The 23,924-nt window shown below is 42.6% G+C and overlaps 1 protein-coding gene and 1 long non-coding RNA gene across 2 annotated transcripts in view; both read right to left on the bottom strand.

Moving 5' to 3' along the window:
- The window catches only part of LOC135540369 (SRSF protein kinase 1-like), a 68,287-nt gene extending 61,077 nt beyond the window's left edge, over positions 1-7,210 (bottom strand). The window contains 2 exon segments of the mRNA XM_064966975.1: positions 6,290-6,344; positions 7,143-7,210. Of these exon segments, the coding sequence (XP_064823047.1) occupies positions 6,290-6,344; positions 7,143-7,155 (68 nt within the window). The 5' untranslated portion in view covers positions 7,156-7,210.
- Positions 7,211-9,083: 1,873 nt separating this feature from the next.
- LOC135528031 (uncharacterized) lies at positions 9,084-10,047 on the bottom strand. The gene is made up of 3 exons (XR_010453501.1): positions 9,779-10,047; positions 9,386-9,497; positions 9,084-9,291 (listed from the first exon to the last, which is right to left on the bottom strand). It is a non-coding gene; the product is annotated as an uncharacterized LOC135528031 (long non-coding RNA).
- Positions 10,048-23,924: the final 13,877 nt, after the last annotated feature.

Raw genomic sequence — 23,924 nt, 5'->3', positions numbered from 1 at the left:
AGCTGCATCAGAAACCAATTAGGTGTTGACTTTAACATCTTGATCAAATCATTGTGATATTCATTAAATATATTTGGATAAACTAGCTTCATTAAGACTTACTGCTGAAACAAATGAGGTCGTAGGAATTGTCCGTAGACAATACAGAATTGTGTCGAGGCACAGATCTGGGGAAGAGTACCAAAACAATTCTGACGCATTGAAGGTCCCCAAGAACATGGTGGCCTCCATCATTCTTAAATGGTTGAAGTTTGGAACCACCAAGACACGTCTGTAGGAAACCTGGCACCATTCCTACGGTGAAGCATGTTGGTGGCAGCATCATGCTGTGGGGATGTTTTTCAGCGGCAGGGACAGAGAGACTAGTCAGGATCGAGAGAAAGATGAACGGAGCAAAGTTCAGAGATCCTTGATGAAAACCTGCTCCAGAGTGCTCGGGACCTCAGACTGGGGTGAAGGTTCACCTTCCAACAGGACAACAGCCCTAAGCACACAGCCAAGACAACATAGGAGTGGCTTCGGGACAAATCTCTGAATGTCCTTGAGTGGCCCAGCCAGATCCCGGACATGAACCCGATCAAACATCTCTCAAGAGACCAGAAAATAGCTGTGCAGCAATGCTCCCCATCTAACCTGACAGAGCTTGAGAGGATCTGCAGAGAAGAATGTGAGAAACTCCCCAAATACAGGTGTGCCAAGCTTGTAGCGACATACCCAAGAAGACTCAAGGCTCTAAATTGTTGCCAAAGGTGCTTCAACAAAGTACTGAGTAAAGGGTCTGAATACTTTTAAGGAAATGTGATATTTCCGTTTTTTATTTTCATAAAGGTGAAAATATTTCACAAAATCTGTTTTTGCTTTGTCATTGTGGGGTATTGTGTGTAGATTGATGAGGGGGGAAAAACTATGGAATCAATTTTAGAATACGGCTGTAACATAATGTGGAAAAAGTCAAGGGGTCTGAATACTTTCCGAATGCACTGTACAGTAGAAGAAAAATATACTACTAATGCTTATAATAAATACTACAATTTTACAAAGGGAATACTTGCATATGGTGTGTTTGGCAGTGGTAGTCGGTGCTGTAAGATGTAAGAGGCAAAGGGAGAGAGGGCGAGGTAAGAGGCAAAGGGAGAGAGGGCGAGGTAAGATGGCAAAGGGAGAGAGGGCGAGGTAAGATGTGAAGGGAGAGAGGGCGAGGTAAGATGTGAAGGGAGAGAGGGCGAGGTAAGATGTAAGATGCGAAGGGAGAGAGGGCGAGGTAAGAGGCGAAGAGAGAGAGGGCGAGGTAAGATGCGAAGAGAGAGAGGGCGAGGTAAGATGCAAAGAGAGAGAGGGCGAGGTAAGATGTGAAGGAAGAGAGGGCGAAGTAAGATGTGAAGGGAGAGAGGGCGAGGTAAGATGTGAAGGGAGAGAGGGAGAGAGGGCGAGGTAAGATGAGGGCGAGGTAGAGAAGGGAGAGGTAAGATGTGAAGGGAGAGAGAGGGCGAGGTAAGATGTGAAGGGAGAGAGGGCGAGGTAAGAGGCGAAAGGTGAAGGGAGAGAGGGCGAGGTAAGATGTGAAGGGAGAGAGGGCGAGGTAAGATGTGAAGGGAGAGAGGGCGAGGTAAGATGTGAAGGGAGAGAGGGCGAGGTAAGATGTGAAGGGAGAGAGGGCGAGGTAAGATGTGAAGGGAGAGAGGGCGAGGTGAGAGGCGAAGGGAGAGGGGGAGGTAAGAGGCGAAGGGAGAGAGGGCGAGGTAAGATGTGAAGGGAGAGGGCGAGGTAAGATGTGAAGGGAGAGAGGGCGAGGTAAGATGTGAAGGGAGAGAGGGCGTGGTAAGATGTGAAGAGATGGGTAGAAGATGGGAACGTAAAGACAGTTGAAGTTGTGTTGTGTAGACCATCTTAGGACAACCAGACAAAGCCTGAGGACGGAAGGCAGCGTGCGTTTCCCCCTGAGCCCTGGAAGTAAAGTTGGAGTGTAGGTGTGTGTGTGTGTGCGCACCGTGTGAGAGACAGTGAGATCTGCAGTATCTCAAAAAGGCAGACGCGCAGTCCCTCTTCATACTGAAGCTACCAAGACCCTAGGCACTAGTGACAAGGATTGGTGTGTGTGTGTACCATAGTGTTCTCACTTCGGCAGCCTTACGTAACAGAGTCCTCTGAGGGCCGGGGCTCAGCCGGCCGACCTAGACACTTTTAGTCTAGTGGTTAGAGCGTTGGACTAGTAACCGGAAGGATGCAAGTTCAAATCCCCGAGCTGACAAGGTACAAACCTGTCGTTCTGCCCCTGAACAGGCAGTTAACCCACTGTTCCTAGGCCGTCATTGAAAATAAGAATTTGTTCTTAGCTGACTTGCCTAGTTAAATAAAGGTTAAAAAAAAAATATATATATATATATATATATATTTAACCCTCATTTTACCAGGTAAGTTGACTGAGAGCACATTCTCATGTACTACAACGACCTGGGGTATAGTTACAGGGGATGAATGAGCCAATGGGACGCACACACACACGCTTTTAGAGAGCAAACCCCATCCCCAATCAACTCCACAAGCGTCCTGAAACTAATCCAAGCCTCTCTGGGACCACAAAACTCTGTTCCAAGGGGCGACGCTCCATGATATCTAATGATGCCCGAAGACAACACACCATCTATCTCTGTATGTCTGTTGGTCGGTCAGTCCTCTACATACAACACAACCCTACAGCTCCACAGGCCTTCAGGCCCTATAAGCACTGCTATCTTCCTCAGAACCCAAAACACCAGAGCAGTTGAGTATGTGTGAGCTGTAGATTCAAGCCGTCTCCCTGAAATTCAGAGGCTAGAGGTGTTTATGCCCTATAAGCTCTATTTTTGTGGCCTCTGGTACATTCTAATGCCTCGACTCCATCTGAAAAGTACAACATTGAGTTCACCTGCCAGATTAGAAAAATGTTGTGGTATTGTGTAGAAAGACATGACTTTTGAATTAAAAAATGACTGAAAATGTATGAATTCAGTGTGTTGGTTATTTGGGATATTGTCTACGTCTAGATGATCATGGTTGTGTTTCCCAAAAGCATTATGCCGTTCAGATCAGTTAGTTTCAGTGGAATTAACATGCACCAAAGATCTTAGTACTGCCATGCTTTAGGGAAATACAACCAAGGGCTATTTTCTAACTAAGATAACATTAAAACACTTAACTTATCTTCTCTTGAGATTAACCCCTAGAGAGTCTATTTCCGTAGCCCCCCAGAAATCTAATTAGCATAATAATACTACTAAAATCCCCATCCAAATCCACCAGTTTAAGCAACATCCGCCGATGCACATCCGAGGTGAAAGGAGACAGAGCTAAAGCGAAGTTTGTCAGACCTGTGGGAGATCACAAATAAAATGTCTGTAGCGTCCAAGCGGTTTGGCCTAGAAACTATTACAACCCAACAGCGTCATGGGACTAGTCTGAAGTCGGTACATCCGATCTGTATCATACCATCCAAACAGTTTGGGCTACACACTAATATGGAGAGTCTCACACAAACGTGTAGATGTTGATTGTTTAAACACATTCATTTTATTTTTTATTACCTTTATTTTACTAGGCAAGTCAGTTAAGAACAAATTCTTATTTTCAATGACGGCCTAGGAACAGTGGGTTAACTGCCTGTTCAGGGGCAGAACGACAGATTTTGTACCTTGTCAGCTCGGGGATTCGAACTTGCAACCTTTCGGTTACTAGTCCAACGCTCTAACCACTAGGCTACCCTGCCGCCCCTTCATGGAAGTACATATAATATATAGGAGATAATAGTGCTATAGTGCTTAAAATAGGAGGTTAAAGACATTTGGGGAAATGGTTTCCTGATCTATCTTATACATATCAGATATAGGACAGACAAACTTCATTTAGATTTTTTGGGGGGACAGTCCATTTATCCATGTATGATGCTGTTTTTCAATGCATTTATGGGCTAGAAGCAATAAGGTCAAAATCAATGTTTCATCAAATAATTGTTTTATACCTTATACCTTAAAACTCCAAATCAAATAGTCATACCAAGGATCATTCAGCTATCTTAAAACAATTCCATATGTTAGCTTAGTAGAAACCCCTTCCCCTGGCTTAGACTCTAAGGTTTTAGTCTTAATTACACTTTTACTGCAAGATATGAAATGCCACAATCTTTGTTTTTCAAATTATGTATTTTATTAAAACAGAAAAATGAAGTAAATAGCCCACATTCTAAAAAATACATTGATGGTTTTGTTTTTCCAGGTTTCCATTCGACCAATTTTTCCTCACTCTCTAAATAGGAAGTGGAAAATGTAGCTGGCTAAAACAAATGAGTGTGTAAGCAGCTGATTAGCCGACGCTAATGAAAACACTGGTGTATGTATGGTGGGGGGGGGTTCACAATGGGGACAGGCTGAAGACAGATGTGTCTAATGAAAAGGCTCTTTGCCGTTAACCCTGTAGTGATTGCAGCCAGAAGTTCCCTCCAGACACAGGAGGTATTCAGTGATAAGAATGACTATCGTCATAGGAACACCACTGTCATCAGGAACAATGTCAACGGTCGTTGAAATATATTCATTATTTCATTAATGATCAATAACAGCAGCACTCAGGACTGGCGACTTATCTACTACCCTCAAGGTATATATCACATACACACACACACACACACACACTGGTCAAATTTTTTATAACAACTACTCATTTAATGGTTTCTTTATTTTTACTATTTTCTACATTGTAGAACAGTGAAGAAGTAAAAAATATGAAACAACACATATGGAATCATGTAGTAACCAAAAAAAGTTACATCTAAATATATTTTATATTTGAGATTCTTAAAATAGCCACTCTTTGCGTTGATGACAGCTTTGCACACGCTTGGCATTCTCTCAACCATCTTCATGAGATAATCACCTGGAGCTCATTTCAATTAACAGGTGTGCCATAAAAATGAATTTGTGATTTCTTTTCCCCATCTTAATGCGTTTGAGCCAATCAGTTGTGTTGGGACAAGGTGTGTGTGTGTGTGTGTGTGGGGGGGGGTATACAAAAGATAGCCCTATTTGGTAAAGGACCAAGTCCATATTATGGCAAGAGCAGCTCAAGTAAGCAAAGAGAAACAACAGTCCATTACATTTAGACATGAAGGTCAGTCAACAGGGAAAATTTCAATAACTTTGAAAGTTTCTTCAAGTGCAGTCGCAAAAACCATGAACGTCACACCCTGATCCGTTTTAGCTGTCTTTGAACGGATGATCTCCGCATGTGTGGTTCCCACCGTGAAGCATGGAGGAGGTGCGATGGTGTGGGGCTGCTATGTTGGTGACACTGTCTGTGAGTTACTTAGAATTCAAGGCACACTTAACCAGCATGGCTACCACAGCATTCTGCAGCGATACGCCATCCCATCTGGTTTACACTTAGTGGGACTATAATTAGTATTTCGACAGGACAATTTTCATGAACCCAACCCATTTCATGAAGCTCCCAAAAAACTGTTATTGTGTTGACGTTCCATACCATCTCTGGAAGCAACTCGGTAGTGAGTGTTGCAATCGAGGGCAGACCATTTTTACGTACTTCAGCACTTGGAGGTGCCATTCTGTGAGCTTGTGGCCTACCACTTTGCGTCTGAGCCGTTATTGCTCCTAGACGTGTCCACTTCACAATAACAGCACTTACAGTTGACCTGGGCAGCTCGAGCTGCTCAGACATTTGGCGAACTTACTTGTTGGAAAGCTGGCATCCTATGACGTTGAAAATCTCTGAGCTCTTCAGTAAGGCCATTCTACTACCAATGTTTGTCTGTGAAGATTGCATGGCTGTATGTTTGATTATATACAACTTTCGACAACGGTTGAGGCTGAAATAGCCAAATCTATTAATTTGAAGGGGAGTCCACATACTTTTACATATAAAAAGTATATATAGTCAAACAAACATATTTATAATTCCCATTTTACGTCAGCAGATGTCAAAGTGCTATACAGAAATATAGTGTACATAAATTATTGCTTTATCTAATGTTCACCAGTTCCATGTCTGGACTGTCATGGCAGTGCATGACTGCCCGCGTGCTGCCCAGCTGACCCTACACTTTCAAATCAGTTAAGCACAACCTTTACAAAAAAATATTAATGTTTTGAAACTGCAGTAGACTGTGGTATTTTGAACGCAGTAATTGGAGAATAGCTGCAGGTATACTGCACTCTTGACTGCAATGTTTTTTTCCGTAAGGGAGAGAAGCACTTGACAGTTCATATGGCTAACCAACAAAAGTTACTAGCTAGGTACTCACTTTTTGCCGGGTTTCTTTGTCTTTGTCCTTTTCTTCCTCGCCTGCAGTGCAAGAACTGTCACGGGGATAGATGACAAAATACCATTTAATTCAGGAGAACCCTCACTTTCATGAACATATTAGTTAGCTAGCAGGCGGTGTATCGAGCAAGCTAGTTACATATAATATTGATCGCAGGCTATAGCCAAAACACCAGTGAGACTTTTTGCATAGCGAAAACCAGGGATACAAAGTGGTTGCATAAATTACAAGTGTGGAGGTAACTAAAATAGAAGCACATATACTGATAACTATCGTTAGTGATAACGACAGTTGCTAAAAAAAAATACAAAATATAACTAGTTATAGTTAACAGGTGGGTTTTGTTTATTCAATTACACAAACGAGTTTAATAATCTGTTTATAAACGTCAGAAATCAGGATGAAGCAAACTGAGGGTCGACGTTGATTTGGACTCATGCTGAAAACACCAGGGCAAACCTGACGCACAAACCGATAATTATTTCCAGAATGTAGTTATACAATCGGAGTACGGGTTTGGTTAAAGCAGTCGTTAGTTTTAGTTAGTTTTTTTGCTAGTCTGTTTAAGCGTCAGCGGTGTCCTTACCCCCCACTCAAGCGCTGTGCAAATTAGCAATGCTAGCTAGCTTTTACAGCTCATTTTAGTTAGCATGTGGTGGCTAGCCAGCTATACAACGCGTGGTTCGCTATTGTTCAGTTTAGCAAAAAATGACAACACCTTTAATAACAGTCATATGTCCAAAATCAACAGTCTCCGTATGTTGGCGTATTACTGTGCGAATTCACTGCTACTATCTATTCATTTAGCATCCCTATTCTTTGGGCAGGTTACCTTTCCTTTCCATGCTGTAAGCGAGGCGGCTGGAGTTCAGCGGTAGGTTTTTAGTGTAGCAGTCTGCGCAGGCGCACTTTCACAAGGAAAAGTTCTACTAACTTTCACTATTGACCACGCCCACCTATTGTCCTTGCCCCTTGGTAGACAAAAACAAAAATAATAATTTATGTCAAATATATCCTATTAGGAAATAAATGTGTTTAGGGATCCTATTGCTTTATATCGAATCTTATTACCTGAATAAACCGTAGTATTGGTTCACTTGCCCCAAAAATCGATAATCGTTAATCAACCAGATGTGGCCTACTGTTGGCCAAGTCTAGGTCTACTTTATTTGTAACAGAAGTTTGTCATGCATTTGATCTATTCTGTACATTTTCCACACGCCTTCGTGGCATACAGGTTGGATGATGCACTGTCAAGTGCCAACCTGTTCAACACCAGTCTAGTAGCTGCACCTAGTGGTACCAGTATGCACACACACAGATCAGTACAAGTATAGATTCTTAAATGGCTCGTTTCCCCTATTTATCTGAGGTAAAAGTGTTACTTTCCTAATATATATGTCAGGTGAGGGGAACATGTCGTTGTTGCTAACAATGACTAGGAACTGCCATTTGGGGAATCGTGACTTGCTTCAGCTAGTTTCATCTTGATACCAGGGGCCTGTTGCACAAAACTAGGATAAGGGATTAAGCCAGGATATCTTGGTGATCCTGGCTCAATTGATCCGTAATCCGGTTGCACTAAAGATGGATAGGGGGCAGGAGGATATGTTATGGTATAAATTACCATGGAGATTTATTCTGTGGAGCTAGCCTGCTCCAGACCAGGCTAAATTCCAGGATCTATTTAATCTCATCCCTAATGTCAGTCAGCAGTCACCACAAATGGAAACCAATAGTTATTTCACTGCTCACTATACATTGTTATCACATATAACTTGACCCACTGTTATTTAAACGTTTGTGATCATTAATTTCAATGATTTTGGATAAAAAATGATTTTTAGATGATGTTGCTATCATTAGATAATTTACAGTTTCCCATAGACTATAAGGCTATATATAAAATGATAGAATATTAGGGCCACAGAGGGGAAAAAAACACAAGTCATAATATTGTAACCAGTTGTTTTAAAGGAGGACAGTTGTTAAAATGACAGATGTGGGGCATTTCGTGAAATTGTACTTCAGTATGGTTTCATAAACAAAGACATGCTGATGTGCCAGAATATTAATATTGTCATAAGTATCAAAAGTAAAAACAATATGTAGCTTTTCTGCAGAAAGAACCAGCCTCATAAATGTATGACTTTATCCTTTTTCTTCAGTGTGGCCCTAGTACTCTGTCATATAAACAAATACACATTCCATATGAATATAAAAACACAATGTGTAACATTATGTTCCTTTATTGAATAAGGACAAAACAAAGCAGGTAAACCATCAGCTCCTTTCGAAACTGAAGTCAGTGACTCTACAAGATGGAAAGCACAGAATCCAAGCATATTATACAAAATGATACATACACATTCAAAGGTCTGTATATAACACACCCTGCATGTCTGCACACTAAAATAAATGCAGGACAAATCCATACACATCAACTGAACAGACAAATGAATGGACGCAGTAGCCTCCTGCAGCCTTGTATTACACACAGTATACCGCACAAACATCATAAGAGGCCAAATTCGTCAAAAACGAACCCAAAAAAACCCAAATTCCTCTGCCACCGCAGGACATATTTAACCAAAATTGAAAGCACACATACTAACTAAAATAATTCAACACATATTGGTCCCTCAGCAGCCGACCACTGTCGTCATCAGGGAAGATTGCCGGATTGTCCCAGTCCATGGCTGGTGGCACTCTGGGGGCCCTCTCCTTCCTCAGGCAGGCCACATTGTGGAGGACAGCACAAGCCACAGTAATATCACATGCCCTAACAGGGCTGACCCTTAATTTGTGAAGGCAGTGAAAGCGTGCCTTCAGGAGGCCAAAGGTCATTTCAACTCTGGCCCTGGTCCTGGCATGGGCATGGTTGTAGGCCTGCTGTGCTTCCTGGGGGTCTGTGAAAGGTGTCAGGAGAAAAGGCTGGCAGCCATACCCCCTGTCTCCCAGCAACACACCAGAGAATTCACCTGTCAACACAAAATCTCATCATTACTACCTCATAAACACAGTGATATTCTTGACACAGCCATGATGGTTATAAATAGGGGTTGTGTGGCTTACCTTGTGATAGGCACTGATAGATTTCAGAGGCCCGAAAGATTCTGGAGTCATGGACTGAGCCAGGCCATTTTGCCACAACATTGCTGATCACACAGTCAGCATTGCAGACCATCTGAAATCATAAGATGAGGAATATTACACCAATCAATGCACATCACTGGCAATGCAGAGTGTTCGTCAATGGACAATATCAAAAAGTTATGTTCACCTGAACATTAATGCTGTGAAAGGATTTCCTATTCACAAAATCGGCCTCATGGGCACCTGAGGGGGCTTTTATCCTTATGTGTGTGCAGTCCACTGCACCAATGACATTGGGGAAACCTGTCACACAAAGTAATGAGTATCCTACTATGTGTTAACAGTTGTCCTGTAATTTGTAGATCCTCTTACCTGCAATCCTATAGAACTCCTCTTTGATGTCACAGAGTCTTCTGTGGCCAGGGAAGGAGCTGAAGACATCTGCTAATGCTTTGATAGCCAGACACACACTCCTTATTGTGTGGCAAATTGTGGCCTTGTTCAGCTGTTCTGCATCCCCCACTGAGTACAGGAAGGCTCCACTAGCAAAAAAGCGCAAGGCCACACAAACCATTTGCTCCACACTCAGTGCATGGCTCCGTGCAGTGCGGTGCTTAATCCTGGGACCCAGTAGTCTGCATAGATACAGGTTTTCTGCAGATGGCATCAGGTATCTTTCATATAGATGGTCATCAGGGAAGGCCAGTGGGTCCAACCGGTCCCTGAAGACCCTTTCTCGCCTGAAGGCTAGCACAAGTGCTTCTTCATCCACCACATCTCGCACAAATGGGCATGCCATTGTCAGTATATGGCTAGTGGCCACACCTGGTGCTGGGGGTGGGCAAAAGAGGGCGATGCCTTATAACGATGACTTGGTTGTACTGATTGCTGGGAAAATAAAAACCTTAGAAAGATGCCACCGTCCTGTGTGCTCACAATAAGAGCTCATATGTCAAGGCTCAAACTTTACGAGAATATACCTAATTTTTATTTTGAGCTGTGTCATCTTCTTGGAGCTGGGGGAGGAAAGAAAAATAATGATTAATACATTTGTGTTACAGTTAGCATACAGTGTACATTGAAGGCATATCTCACCTCCCTCTCAAGTTTTTTTATTTCAAGGTCCAGTTTCCTAATTGTCCTCTTTTTTATTTCGAAGTGCAAGATTTTCCATCTTTTCTTCTTGTACTGAATGTCTATGTCTGCCAGTTCTATTTGGCCCGGAGGTGGTTGCCATACAACTTTCTGATAGCTTGTGAGCTCTGTGAACACAATACAATTAATAGCTGGAATTTGGCAGGATGTGGTGTCCTTTTATTAATACGCACTGTTGCCAGGCTGGTTTTCCCACTGTATAGCATCTGGGTCCTGTAAAATAAATTAGATTTTTTGATTTTGATGAGGACTCACCATTGTAGAGTAAATAGTACTTTCACAGTCTTAACATGATACCTCATGCCTTCTGGAATCCAGAGAGATGGTCTCCTCCTCATCATCGTCTCCATCATGTGCTGTTGCTGCTGCACTGGGGCCTTCACCCTATCACATTTAATCGGATTCATATTGAAGCTAGTAGACAAGACATGCCAGGCCTACAGTATGCCTTTGATGGAGTACTCACTGGATCAGCATCGTCTGGTGCTTGTGCTGGTGGCTCTAACAGGAACACAGTGCTGCCAGACACTGCAAGGCAATAGGTAAACCAAAGTCAGACAGTCCAAATTGATTCAATATGAATGTGGTTGTATCCCATTTAGAGATGGAAGGACATACCTTGAATGAAGCGGGTGGCATCTTGGGAGGAACCTATGCAGGGATCCCCTTAAGACGGGCCTGCCTTTATTTAGCTCCAAGGCCATGTCCTCTGCTGGGGTAAGGTCAGCCTTTGGTGACCCACCACCCGTGCCTTGTCTGTGGGTATTCTTTTTCACTGCTAAAACAGTACAGACAATGTGTGAGCAGGCACCTTCTGGGTACAATATATGCTTGTGCTTTGTTAAATATTAGTCAGGGACCATACCATTCTGCAGAATGTTCTTGTATTTGATTTTGACCTGCTGCCATGTCCGTTTTGGCCCGTTCATGTTTAATCTACACACATTCATTACACACACATTTAATGGAGTCACACTGCAAAAAATTACTTGGTATTTTTGTCTTGTTTTCAGTAAAAATATCAAAAAATTTATCATAGCTTTATACAGTGTGATGGAGTTACTTTTACACAATTTCATGATTTCTGCAGTGCATTTCAATTAAAAATTTAACCGTTTCATAATTACAGTACAACTGCATTTTTGGAGATGTGAATTAAATATTTGAATTGTAATTGTGATGTTTCAGCGGAGCGGTGAGTGTGTAATTGTGCACTACTTACGCATTCAGGCGGTCTGCAATACTTTGCCACGCTTTTTCTCTTTGCTTTATCACTGTGGCTTGAATTATATCTATTACCTCCTCGTATGCCTCCATGAGGATTTGTGCTTCAGGGGGAAAAGTACGCGGCTCTAGTTGCCATGGTAAATCAGTTAATCTGTGATCTGTGGCGGGGTCCATTTGAGTGAATATCCAGGATTGGTTTCACCTGGCTTAATGAATCCGTGTCTGCTCATCCTGGCTTGGTCTTTGTGCAACCAATTAAGCCTGGACGCACATGTTTTGGCTTCATTGAGCTCAGCTGAGTCATTTATCCCGGATGTCTTAATTCTACTTTTGTGCAACAGGCCCCAGGGGTGAAAGTAAGTTAGTACGGTCAGGTACGGCATCCCGTCAAAATAAATCCTGGGGATACGCCGTACCGGTAAAACGTGAGCCTATCACAAGCAATGCAACATTCAATGCAACATTACTAAACTATAAACTATAGGCTATTATACCATTATTTATGTCAGCCGCATGAAACATTTACGAATTGTCTGGAAACCGGGTGGTATGACTCAACTCCAGCCACTTTAATAATGGGAATTGATGGGAAATGATGTAAAATATATCACTAGCCACTTTAAACAATGCTACCTAATATAATGTTTACATACACTACATTATTCATCTCATATGTATACCTGTAACAGTATAATTTTAAACCGTCCCCTCGCCCACCTTCTGCACACATCAACAACAGTCACCCACGAAGCATCGTTACCCATCGCTCCACAAAAGCCGCGGCCCTTGCAAAGCAAAGGGGAACCACTACTTCAAGGACTCAGAAAAGTGACGTCACCGATTGAAACGCTATTTCGCGCGCACCGCTAACTAAGATAGCCGTTTCACATCCGTTACATACGTCTATACTGTACTCTATATCATCTACCGCATCTTTATGTAATACATGTATCACTAGCCACTTTAACTATGCCACTCTGTTTACATACTCATCTCATATGTATATACTGTACTCGAGACCATCTTGCCTATGCTGCTCTGCACCATCACTCATTCATATATCTTTATGTACATATTCTTTATCCCCTTACACTTGTGTGTATAAGACAGTAGTTTTGGAATTGTTAGTTAGATTACTTGTTGGTTATTACTGCATTGTCGGAACTAGAAGCACAAGCATTTCGCTACACTCTCATTAACATCTGCTAACCATGTGTATGTGACAAATAAAATTTGATTTGATTTGATGATTGTTTTACATTGTATAGCCTATAGTCAGAAGGGCCCACAATTTTGGCAGTGCCTGCTGCAAATACACTGAACTAAAATATAAATGCAACATGTAGTGTTGGTCCCATGTTTCATGAGCTGAAATAAAACATCCCAGACATTTTTCCACATGCACAAAAATATTATTTCTCTCACATTTCGTGTATGAATTGGTTTACATCCCTGTTAGTGAGCATTTCCTCCTTTACCAAAGGAATTCATCTACCTGACAGGTAACGAGAAGCTGATTAAACAGCATGATCATTACACAGGTGCACCTTGTGCTGGGGATAATAAATTGTCACTCTAAAATGTGCAGTTTTGTCACGCAACACAATGCCACAGATGTCTCAAGTTTTGAGGGAGCGTGCAATTGGCAAGCTGACTTCAGGAATGTCCACCAGAGCTGTTGACATATAATTTGTTAATTTCTCTACCGTAAGCCACCTCCAACATCATTTTTGAGAAGTTGGCAGTACGTCCAGCCGGCCTTTCTCCCGCAGACCACGTGAATGTCGTCGTGTGGGCGAGCGGTTTGCTGATGTCATCGTTGTGAACAGCTGGCTCCATGGTGGCGGTGGGCTTATGACGAGATCCTGCGGCCCATTGTGAGGCCCATTTTCTTTAAGGTATGTGTGAACAACATGCATATATGTATTCCCACATTCTGGGACTCATCCACAAACAAGACCAAGCCTGGCCTGCTGAGGAGTGACGGACTCCATCCTAGCTGGAGGGGTGCTCTCATCTTACCTATGAACATAGACAGGGCTCTAACTCCTTAAGCTCCACAATGAGATAGGATGCACGCCAGTCTGCATGCTGTCCAGCCAGCCAGCTTAGTGGAGTCTGCCACTAACATAGTCAGTGTAGTCAGCTCAGTTATTCCCATTGAGACCCTGTCTGTGACTCGATCTAGGTTGGGCAAAATTAAACATGTGTAACGGTTTTCATCATGTGAAGGAGAGTCGGACCAGAATGCGGCTTGGCGATTGAGATTCATGTTTAATGAAACACGAATCAATACAAAAACGTAACGTGAAAACCGAAACAGCCTAAAATGGTGCAAACTAACACAAGACAGGAAAAATCACCCACAAAAAACCAACACCAAACAGTCTACCTAAATATGGTTCCCAATCAGAGACAATGACTAACACCTGCCTCTGATTGAGAACCATATCAGGCCAAACATTGAACTAGACAAACTAGACATGTAACATAGAATGCCCACTCATATCACACCCTGACCAAACAAAACATAGAAACATACAAAGCAAACTATGGTCAGGGTGTGACAACATGGCGGTGTTCGCTTTAGCAATCTCACTGGAATAAAGACCTCCTCCATTCCTGTCATTATTGAAAGAGATTGTGATATCTCACATCTCAAACTAGGGCTACTTAATGTTAGATCCCTCACTTCCAATGAACTAATTACTGATCATAATCTTGTTGTGATTGGCCTGACTGAAACATGGCATAAGCCTGATGAATTTACTGTGTTAAATGAGGCCTCTCCTCCTAGTTACACCAGTGACCATATCTTCAGCGCATCCCGCAAAGGCGGAAGTGTTTGTACCATTTACGATAGCAAATTTAAATTTCCAAAAAACTGACTGCATTTGCATCTTTTGAGCTTCTCGTCATGAAATCTCTGCAGCCTACTCAATCACTTTTTATAGCTACTGTTTACAGGCCTCCTGGGACGTATACAGCGTTCCTCACTGAGTTCTCTGAATTCCTATCGGACCATGTCGTCATGGCAGATAATATTCACATTTTTGGTGACTTTAATATTCACATGGAAAAGTCCACAGACCCACTCCAAAAGGCTTTCGGAGCCATCATCGACTCAGTGGGTTTTGTCCAACATGTCTCCAGACCTACTCACTGCCACAGTCATACTCTGGACCTAGTTTTGTCCTGTGGAATAAATATTATGGATCTTAATGTTTTTCCTTATATTCCTGGACTATCGGACCACCATCTTATTACATTTGCAATCGCTTCAAATAATCTGCTTAGACCCTAACCAAGGATCATCAAAAGCCGTGCTATAAATTCTCGGACAACCTAAAGATTCCTATATGCCCTTAGAGACTCTCTCCACCTATCCAAGGACGTCAGAGTACAAAAATTGGTTAACCACCTAACTGAGGAACTAACTGTAGCCTTGCGTAATACCCTAGATGCAGTCGCACCCCTAAAAACAAAAAACATTCGTCATATGAATCTAGCTCCCTGGTATACAGACAATAACTGAGCCCTGAAGGAGGCTTCCAGAAAATCGGAACGGAAATGGTGCTCCACCAAACTGGAAGTTTTCCAAATAGCTTGGAAAGACAGTACCGTGCAGTATCGAAGAGCCCTCACTGCTGCTCGATCATCCTATTCTTCTAACTTAATTGAGGAGAATAAGAACAATCGTAAATTTATTTTTGATACGGTCATAAAACTAACTAAAAAGCAGCATTCCTAAGAGAGGATGGATTTCACTTCAGCAGTGATAAATTCATGAACCTCTTTGATGAAAAGATCATTAGAAAGCAAATTACGGACTCCTCTTTGAATCTGCATATTTCTCTAAAGCTCAGTTGTCCTGAGTCTACACAACACAAACAGGACTTAGGATCAAGGGAGACACTCAAGTTTTTAATCCTATATCTCTTGACACATTCATGAAAATAGTCATGGCCTCTAAAACTTCAAGCTGCATACTAGACCCTATTCCAATTAAACTACTGAAAGAGCTGCTTCCTGTGCTTGGCCCTCCTATGTTGAACATAATAAACAGCTCTCTATCCACAGGATGTGTAACAAACTCACTGAAAATGGCAGTAATAAAGTGTCTCTTGAAAAAGCCAAACCTTGGCCCAGAAAACTTAAAAACTATCGAACTGAATTGAATCTCCCATTCCTGTCAAAAAAATGGCAACTCATTGTCTTCCTGAAGACAAACAATTTAGACCCCATCATAGTAGTGAGACTGCACTCGTGAAAGTGGTAAATTACCTTTTAATGGTGCCAGACCAAGGCTCTGCATCTGTCCTCGTGACTTAGACCTTAGTGCTGCTTTTGAAACCATCGATCACCACATTCTTTTGGAGAGATTGGAAACCGTAATTGGTCTACACGGACAAGTTCACTATATATTTTACCTCTTGGTGATGTCATTCAGAAACATAATATCAACTTTCACTGCTATGCGGACGATACACAGCTGTACATTTTGATGAAACATGGTGAAGCTCCAAAATTGCCCTCCCTGGAAGCCTGTTTTTCAGACATAAGGAAGAGGAAGGCGGCAAATGTTTTACTTTTAAACCCGGACAAAACAGAGATGCTTGTTCTAGTTCCCAAGAAACAAAGAGATCTTCTGTTGGACCTGACAATTAATCTAGATGGTGTACTGTTTTTTATCTCAAATAAAACTGTGAAGGACCTGTGTGTTACTCTGAACCCTGATCCCTCTTTTGACGAACATATCAAGAATATTTCAAGGACAGCTTTTTTCCATCTTCATAACATTGCAAAAATCAGAGACTTTTCGTCCAAAAATGATGCAGAAAAGCTAATCCATGCTTTTGTCACTTCAAGATTAGACTACTGCAATGCTCTACTTTAACGGAATAAGGCACTAAATAAACTTCAGTTAGTGCTAAACACGGCTGCTAGAATTTTGACTAGGACCAAAAAATGTGATCATATTACTCCAGTGCTAGCCTCTCTACATTGGCTTCCTGTTTAAGGCAAGGGCTGATTTCAAGGTTTTACTGCTAACCTACAAAGCACTACATGGGCTTGCTCCTACCTATCTCTCCGATTTGGTCCTGCCATATATACCTACAAGTACGCTACAGTCACAAGACACAGGCCTCCTTATTGTCCCTAGAATTTCGAAGCAAACAGCTGGAGGCAGTGTTTTCTCCCACAGCGCCCCATTTTTATGGAAGGTTCTGCCTATCCATGTGAGAGATGTAGACTCAGTCTCGACCTTTAAGTCTTTATTGAAGACTCTACTCTTCAGTAGGTCCTATGATTGACTGTAGTCTGGCCCAGGGGTGTGAAGGTGAACGGAAAGGCACTGGAACAACGAACCGCCCTTGCTGTCTCTGCCTGGCCGGTTTCCTCTCTCCACTGGGATTCTCTGCCTCTAACCCTATTACGGGGTCTGAGTCACTGGCTTGAGTGGGTTGAGTCACTGATGTGATCTTCCTGTCTGGGTTGGCGCCCCCTCAGTTTCGTGCCACCTCGGTTTCATGCCGGGGGGGAGATCTTTGTGGCTATACTTAGCCTTGTCTCATGGTAGTAAGTTGATGGTTTGAAGATATCCTTCTAGTGGTGTGGGGGCTGTGCTTTGACAAAGTTGGTGGTGTTATATCCTGCCTGGTTGGTCCTGTCCGGGAATATCGTCGGACAGGGCCACAGTGTCTCCCGACCCCTCCTGTCTCAGCCTCCAGTATCTACGCTGCAGTAATACTTCTCCTGTCTTATCCGGTGTCCTGTGTGAATTTAAGTATGCTCCCTCTAATTCTCTCTCTCTCCCTGGGACCACGCCTCAGGACTACCTGGCATGATGACTCCTTGCTGTCCCCAGTCCACCTGGTGGTGCTGCTGCTCCAGTTTCAACTGTTCTTTCTGCCGCTATGGAACCCTGACCTGTTCACTGGACGTGCTACCTTGTTCCAGACCTGCTGTTTTCGACTCTCTCTACTGCACCTGCTGTCTCTAACTCTGAAAGCTTTGCTAGGGAAAGGCAACTTACACTTACTCCTGAGGTGCTGACCTGTTGCACACTCTATAACATAAACATCAAAATTAAAAACAGAAAACCCTTATTTGCATAATTTTTCAAACCCTTTGCTATCAGACTCAAAATTGAGCTCAGGTGCATCCGGTTTCGATTGATCATCGTTGAGATGTTCCCACAACTTGATTGGAGTCCACCTGTGGTAAATTCAATTGAATGGACATGATTTGGAAAGGCACACACCTGTCTAAATGAGGTCCCATAGTTGACAGTGCATGTCAGAGTAAAAACCAAGCCATGAGGTCGAAGGAATTGTCTGTAGAGCTCCAAGACAGGATTTTATCAAGGCACAGATCTGGGGAAGGGTTACAAAAACATTTTGGACAACCATCTCTACAGCACTCCACCAATCAGGCCTTTATGCTAGAGTGGCCAAACGGAAGCCACACTTCAGTAAAAGGAACATGACAGCCCGCTTGGAGTTTGCCAAAAGGCACTCAAAGGACTCTCAGACCATGAGAAACAAGACTCTCTGGTCTGATGAAACCAAGATTGAACTCTTTGGCCTAAATGCCAAGCATCACGTCTGGAGGAAACCTGGCACCATCTCTAAGGTGAAACGTGGTGGCCGCATCATGCTGTGGGGATGTTTTTCAGCAGCAGGGACAGGGAGACTAGTCAGGATCGAGGCAAAGGTTAATGGAGCAAAGTTCAAAGAGATCCTTGATGAAAACCTGCTCTAGAGCGCTCAGGACCTCAGACTGGGGCAAAGGTTCACCTTCCAACAGTACAACAACCCTAAGCACACAGCCAAGACAATGCAGGAGTGGCTTCGGGATAAGTCTCTCCTTGAGTGGACTAACAGAGCCTGGACTTGAACCCAATCGAACATCTCTGGAGAGACCTGAAAATACAGTGCCTTGCGAAAGTATTCGGCCCCCTTGAACTTTGCGACCTTTTGCCACATTTCAGGCTTCAAACATAAAGATATAAAACTGTATTTTTTTGTGAAGAATCAACAATAAGTGGGACACAATTATGAAGTGGAACGACATTTATTGGATATTTCAAACTTTTTTAACCAATCAAAAACTGAAAAATTGGGCGTGCAAAATTATTCAGCCCCTTTACTTTCAGTGCAGCAAACTCTCTCCAGAAGTTCAGTGAGGATCTCTGAATGATCCAATGTTGACCTAAATTACTAATGATGATAAATACAATCCACCTGTGTGTAATCAAGTCTCCGTATAAATGCACCTGCACTGTGATAGTCTCAGAGGTCCGTTAAAAGCGCAGAGAGCATCATGAAGAACAAGGAACACACCAGGCAGGTCCGAGATACTGTTGGGAAGAAGTTTAAAGCTGGATTTGGATACAAAAAGATTTCCCAAGCTTTAAACATCCCAAGGAGCACTGTGCAAGCGATAATATTGAAATGGAAGGAGTATCAGACCACTGCAAATCTACCAAGACCTGGCCGTCCCTCTAAACTTTCAGCTCATACAAGGAGAAGACTGATCAGAGATGCAGCCAAGAGGCCCATGATCACTCTGGATGAACTGCAGAGATCTACAGCTGAGGTGGGAGACTCTGTCCATAGGACAACAATCAGTCGTATATTGCACAAATCTGGCCTTTATGGAAGAGTGGCAAGAAGAAAGCCATTTCTTAAAGATATCCATAAAAAGTGTTGTTTAAAGTTTGCCACAAGCCACCTGGGAGACACACCAAACATGTGGAAGAAGGTGCTCTGGTCAGATGAAACCAAAATTGAACTTTTTGGCAACAATGCAAAACATTATGTTTGGCGTTAAAGCAACACAGCTCATCACCCTGAACACCATACCCACGGTCAAACATGGTGGTGGCAGCATCATGGTTTGGGCCTGCTTTTCTTCAGCAGGGACAGGGAAGATGGTTAAAATTGATGGGAAGATGGATGGAGCCAAATACAGGACCATTCTGGAAGAAAACCTGATGGGGTCTGCAAAAGACCTGAGACTGGGACAGAGATTTGTCTTCCAACAAGACAATGATCCAAAACATAAAGCAAAATCTACAATGGAATGGTTCAAAAATAAACATATCCAGGTGTTAGAATGGCCAAGTCAAAGTCCAGACCTGAATCCAATCGAGAATCTGTGGAAAGAACTGAAAACTGCTGTTCACAAATGCTCTCCATCCAACCTCACTGAGCTCGAGCTGTTTTGCAAGGAGGAATGGGAAAAAATGTCAGTGTCTCGATGTGCAAAACTGATAGAGACATACCCCAAGCGACTTACAGTTATAATCGCAGCAAAAGGTGGCGCTACAAAGTATTAACTTAAGGGGGCAGAATAATTTTGCACGCCCAATTCTTCAGTTTTTGATTTGTTAAAAAAGTTTGAAATATCCAATAAATTTCGTTCCACTTCATGATTGTATCCCACTTGTTGTTGATTCGTCACAAAAAAATACAGTTTTATACCTTTATGTTTGAAGCCTGAAATGTGGCAAAAGGTCGCAAAGTTCAAGGGGGCCGAATACTTTCGCAAGGCACTGTAGCTGTGCAACAATGCTCCCCATCCAATCTGACCGAGCTTGAGAGGATCTGCAGAGAAGAATGGGAGAAACTCCCCAAATCCAGTTGTGCCAACCTTGTAGCGTCATACCCAAGAAGAGTCAAGGCTGTAAATGCTGCCAAAGGTGCTTCAACAAAGTACTGAATAAAGGGTCTGAATACTTGTGTAAATGTGAAATGTCAAAAAAATGTTTTTGCTTTGTCATTATGGGGTATTGTGTGTAGATGTGGGAAAAAAAGTGTAATCAATTTTAGAAGAAAGCTGTAACGTAACAAAAAGTGGAAAAAGCCAATAGGTCTGAATACTTTCCGAATGCACTGTAAGTATATTTTAGAAATTACATTTACTTTTGATACAGTACCAGTCAAAGTTTGGATACACCTACTCATTCAAGGGTTTTTCTTGATTTTTACTATTTTCTACATTGTAGAATAATAGTGAAGACATCAAAACTATGAAATAACAAATATGGAATCATGTGGTAACCAAAAAAGTGTTAAACAAATCAGAATATATTTTAGATGGTAGATTCTTCAAAGTAGTCATCCCTTTGCCTTGATGACAGCTTTGCACACTCTTGGCATTCTCTCAACCAGCTTCACCTGGAATGCTTTTCCAATAGTCTTGAAGGAGTTCCCACATATGCTGTGCACTTGTTGGCTGCTTTTCCTTCACTCTGCGGTCCAACTCATCCCAACCATCTCAATTGGGTTGAGGTTGGGTGATAGTGGAGGCCAGATCATCGGATGCAGCACTCCATCACTCTCCTTCTTGGTCAAATAGCCCGTACACAGCCTGGAGCCGTGTTGGGTCATTGTCCAGTTGAAAAACAAATGAGAGTCCCACTAAGCGCAAACCAGATGGGATGGCGTATCGCTGCAGAATGCTGTGGTAGCCATGCTGGTTAAGTGTGCCTTGAAATCTAAATAAATCACAGACAGTGCCACCAGCAAAGCACTCCCACTACATCACACCTCCTCCTCCGTGCTTCACGGTGGGAATCACACATGCAAGGATCATCCGTTTACCTACTCTGCGTCTCACAAAGACATGGTGGTTGGAACCAAATTTGGACTCATCAGACCAAAGGACATATTTCCACCGGTCTAATGTCCATTGCTTGTGTTTCAATTCGACCAAGAAAGCCTGATTCAAGCAGTCTCCTCTGAACAGTTGATGTTGAGATGTGTCTGTTCCTTGAACTCTGTGAAGCATTTATCTGGGCTGCAATCTGAGGTGTAGTTAACTCTAATGGACTTATCCTCTGCAGCAGAGGTAGCTCTGGGTCTTCCTTTCCTGTGGCGGTCCTCATGAGAGCCAGTTTCATCATAGCGCTTGATGGTTTTTGCAACTGCACTTGAAGATTGACTGACCTTCATGTCTTAAAGTAATGATGGACTGTCATTTCTCTGGTCTTTGGTCGGTTGCGTCTAAAATAGCTCAGCCTACTCATTGATCGCCCCTACTTTAGTAAACTTGGTGAAACTTTGCAAGCCTTCTCTACAGCAGCCACCACAACCTCTTTTCCTGGACATCCAATCCATTTCTGCAGTTTAATTGACAACCATGGCTATGAATGCTAACCCACCTTACTGAAGCACACATTCTTCCCATCACTCTCTCTTGGTCTCTGCCTATCCACAGGAATCCTCTCTGGATCCCTCATCCTGTATCCATCTTCCTCTACCACTCTCTTCACTGCTTCGGCATAAACACTTTCCGTACTACTGTAACCCTGGCAAACTCAACCTGCCTTTCTCTCACCGAACACCTCTGATCTCTAAACCAATGGGCAACCCCACAGCTAACACACACAACCTTCCCCACCGATACTACACATTTCTTAATCTCATGCCCTCCTGATCACTTCTCACATCTAGGAATCTCCTTCCTACACTGCTGCAACATCCCCATACAATTGACACCTAAAACACAAGTATAACAACTATTTTCAGAACAAAAGCTCTCACAAGATAACTTACACTTTCTAAATTGACCTTATCTGGAAAAGACTTTACATCAAAACTCAGCGGGGCAGAAAAGGTCTTCTCAGTTTCCCCACGCTCTCCACTGGATCTGTGTCGCACCAAACGGCATCACAGATGACAGGAATTTTACATTTTAACTCATCCTGCTCAATACTTCATTATCCATTCAATGGTGCCCTGCTCCGGTGAGCAAAACACGTCACATTTCTTGTCCCTTTATTTTCACTTGTTTCCTGGTAAATAACCAGCAACCATGGATAACCACAAGGATAATAAGGTGAGGAAACTGATGATGGTTGATGGTTCTCTCCCCCTTCCATAGACATACACAGTAATTATGACAGCTTTTGAAAGACGTCCTGCAACATATCAGAGCTCTTACAGCATGACCTGACATGTTGTACACCCAATCAAAGGATCAGAGAATGAAGCATAAGCTTCAGCTAGCTAGTGCACTGCAGTGCATAAAATGTTGTGAGTAGTTGACTCACAGAGAGAGAAAGACTATAGTTGAACAGTTTTGAACAAATTAATTTCATCCCAAATGAAGGAGAAGCAAGAGTTATTTTTCAGTTTCACTTAATTAGCTAGCAAACACAACTAGCTAGTTTAGCCTACTCAAACACCCTGCTCAAACGGAGGGGTGCTGTTAGCTAGCTGGCTATGACTATCCAACACAACACTGGAACTCTTCCAAGTCAAGGTAAGCTTTTGGTTTGACTAATTTATTGCCACTGGGGCCCGCCGGTGTAAGTGCTAAACTGCTTACTGACTGTACACTCTAAAGTTACTGCATGATTGTAGTGGGTTTACTTAAGTGTCAGTTCTATTAGCTATGCTGCATATGAAGTTACTTTACTACGTAGCTGCTATGAAAGTGAACTGTGTTTACACATGATCAGGGGTGTATTCTTTCCAGCAATTCTGTTGCAAAACATGTCTTAAACGGAAGCAAATGGAAGGAAACGGGGAAAAACATACCTAAATTTGTCCAATAGAAACTCTTGTTTGCTGTTGGACTACTGATTACACCCTAGATCAGCTAGATGCATGCAAGAGTGTGCAAGGCGGTATTGAATGTGTCACCGTCTGTCCATGTGTCACTGTTTGTTGCCTCAAATTCTTCTCTCAACCTGTGTGCACTACGTTGTAAATTTTAATTCATAGGCTAGGTTGTAGCAACCTCGTGATGGGTGAAAATAAGGGGTAGGGTTGTAGGGTATCAAATGACCATGAATATAATAAGAAACCTTAGTGCTGACTTAAGGCCGGTAGCAACCAGTATAGAATGTCCGGTCAGAACAAGGATGATACGGATGTCGCGCTAAATGCTACACTAAATGCTACGCTAAATGCTAAGCTAGCTATCAATACTCTTACCCAAATGCTTGATTTGCTATGGTTCAAAAGCATATTTTGAAAATCTGAGATGACAGTGTTGTTAAGAAAAGGCTAAGCTTGAGAGCAGGCATATTTATTTCATTTCATTTGCGATTTTCAGAAATCGTTAACGTTGCGTTATGCTAATGAGCCTGAGGCTGTATTCACGATCCCGGATCCGGGAT

The sequence above is a fragment of the Oncorhynchus masou genome, chromosome 5, assembly GCF_036934945.1.
Source record: "Oncorhynchus masou masou isolate Uvic2021 chromosome 5, UVic_Omas_1.1, whole genome shotgun sequence".
Lineage (NCBI taxonomy): Eukaryota > Metazoa > Chordata > Actinopteri > Salmoniformes > Salmonidae > Oncorhynchus > Oncorhynchus masou.
This window is presented reverse-complemented; position numbering and strand designations above follow the sequence as displayed.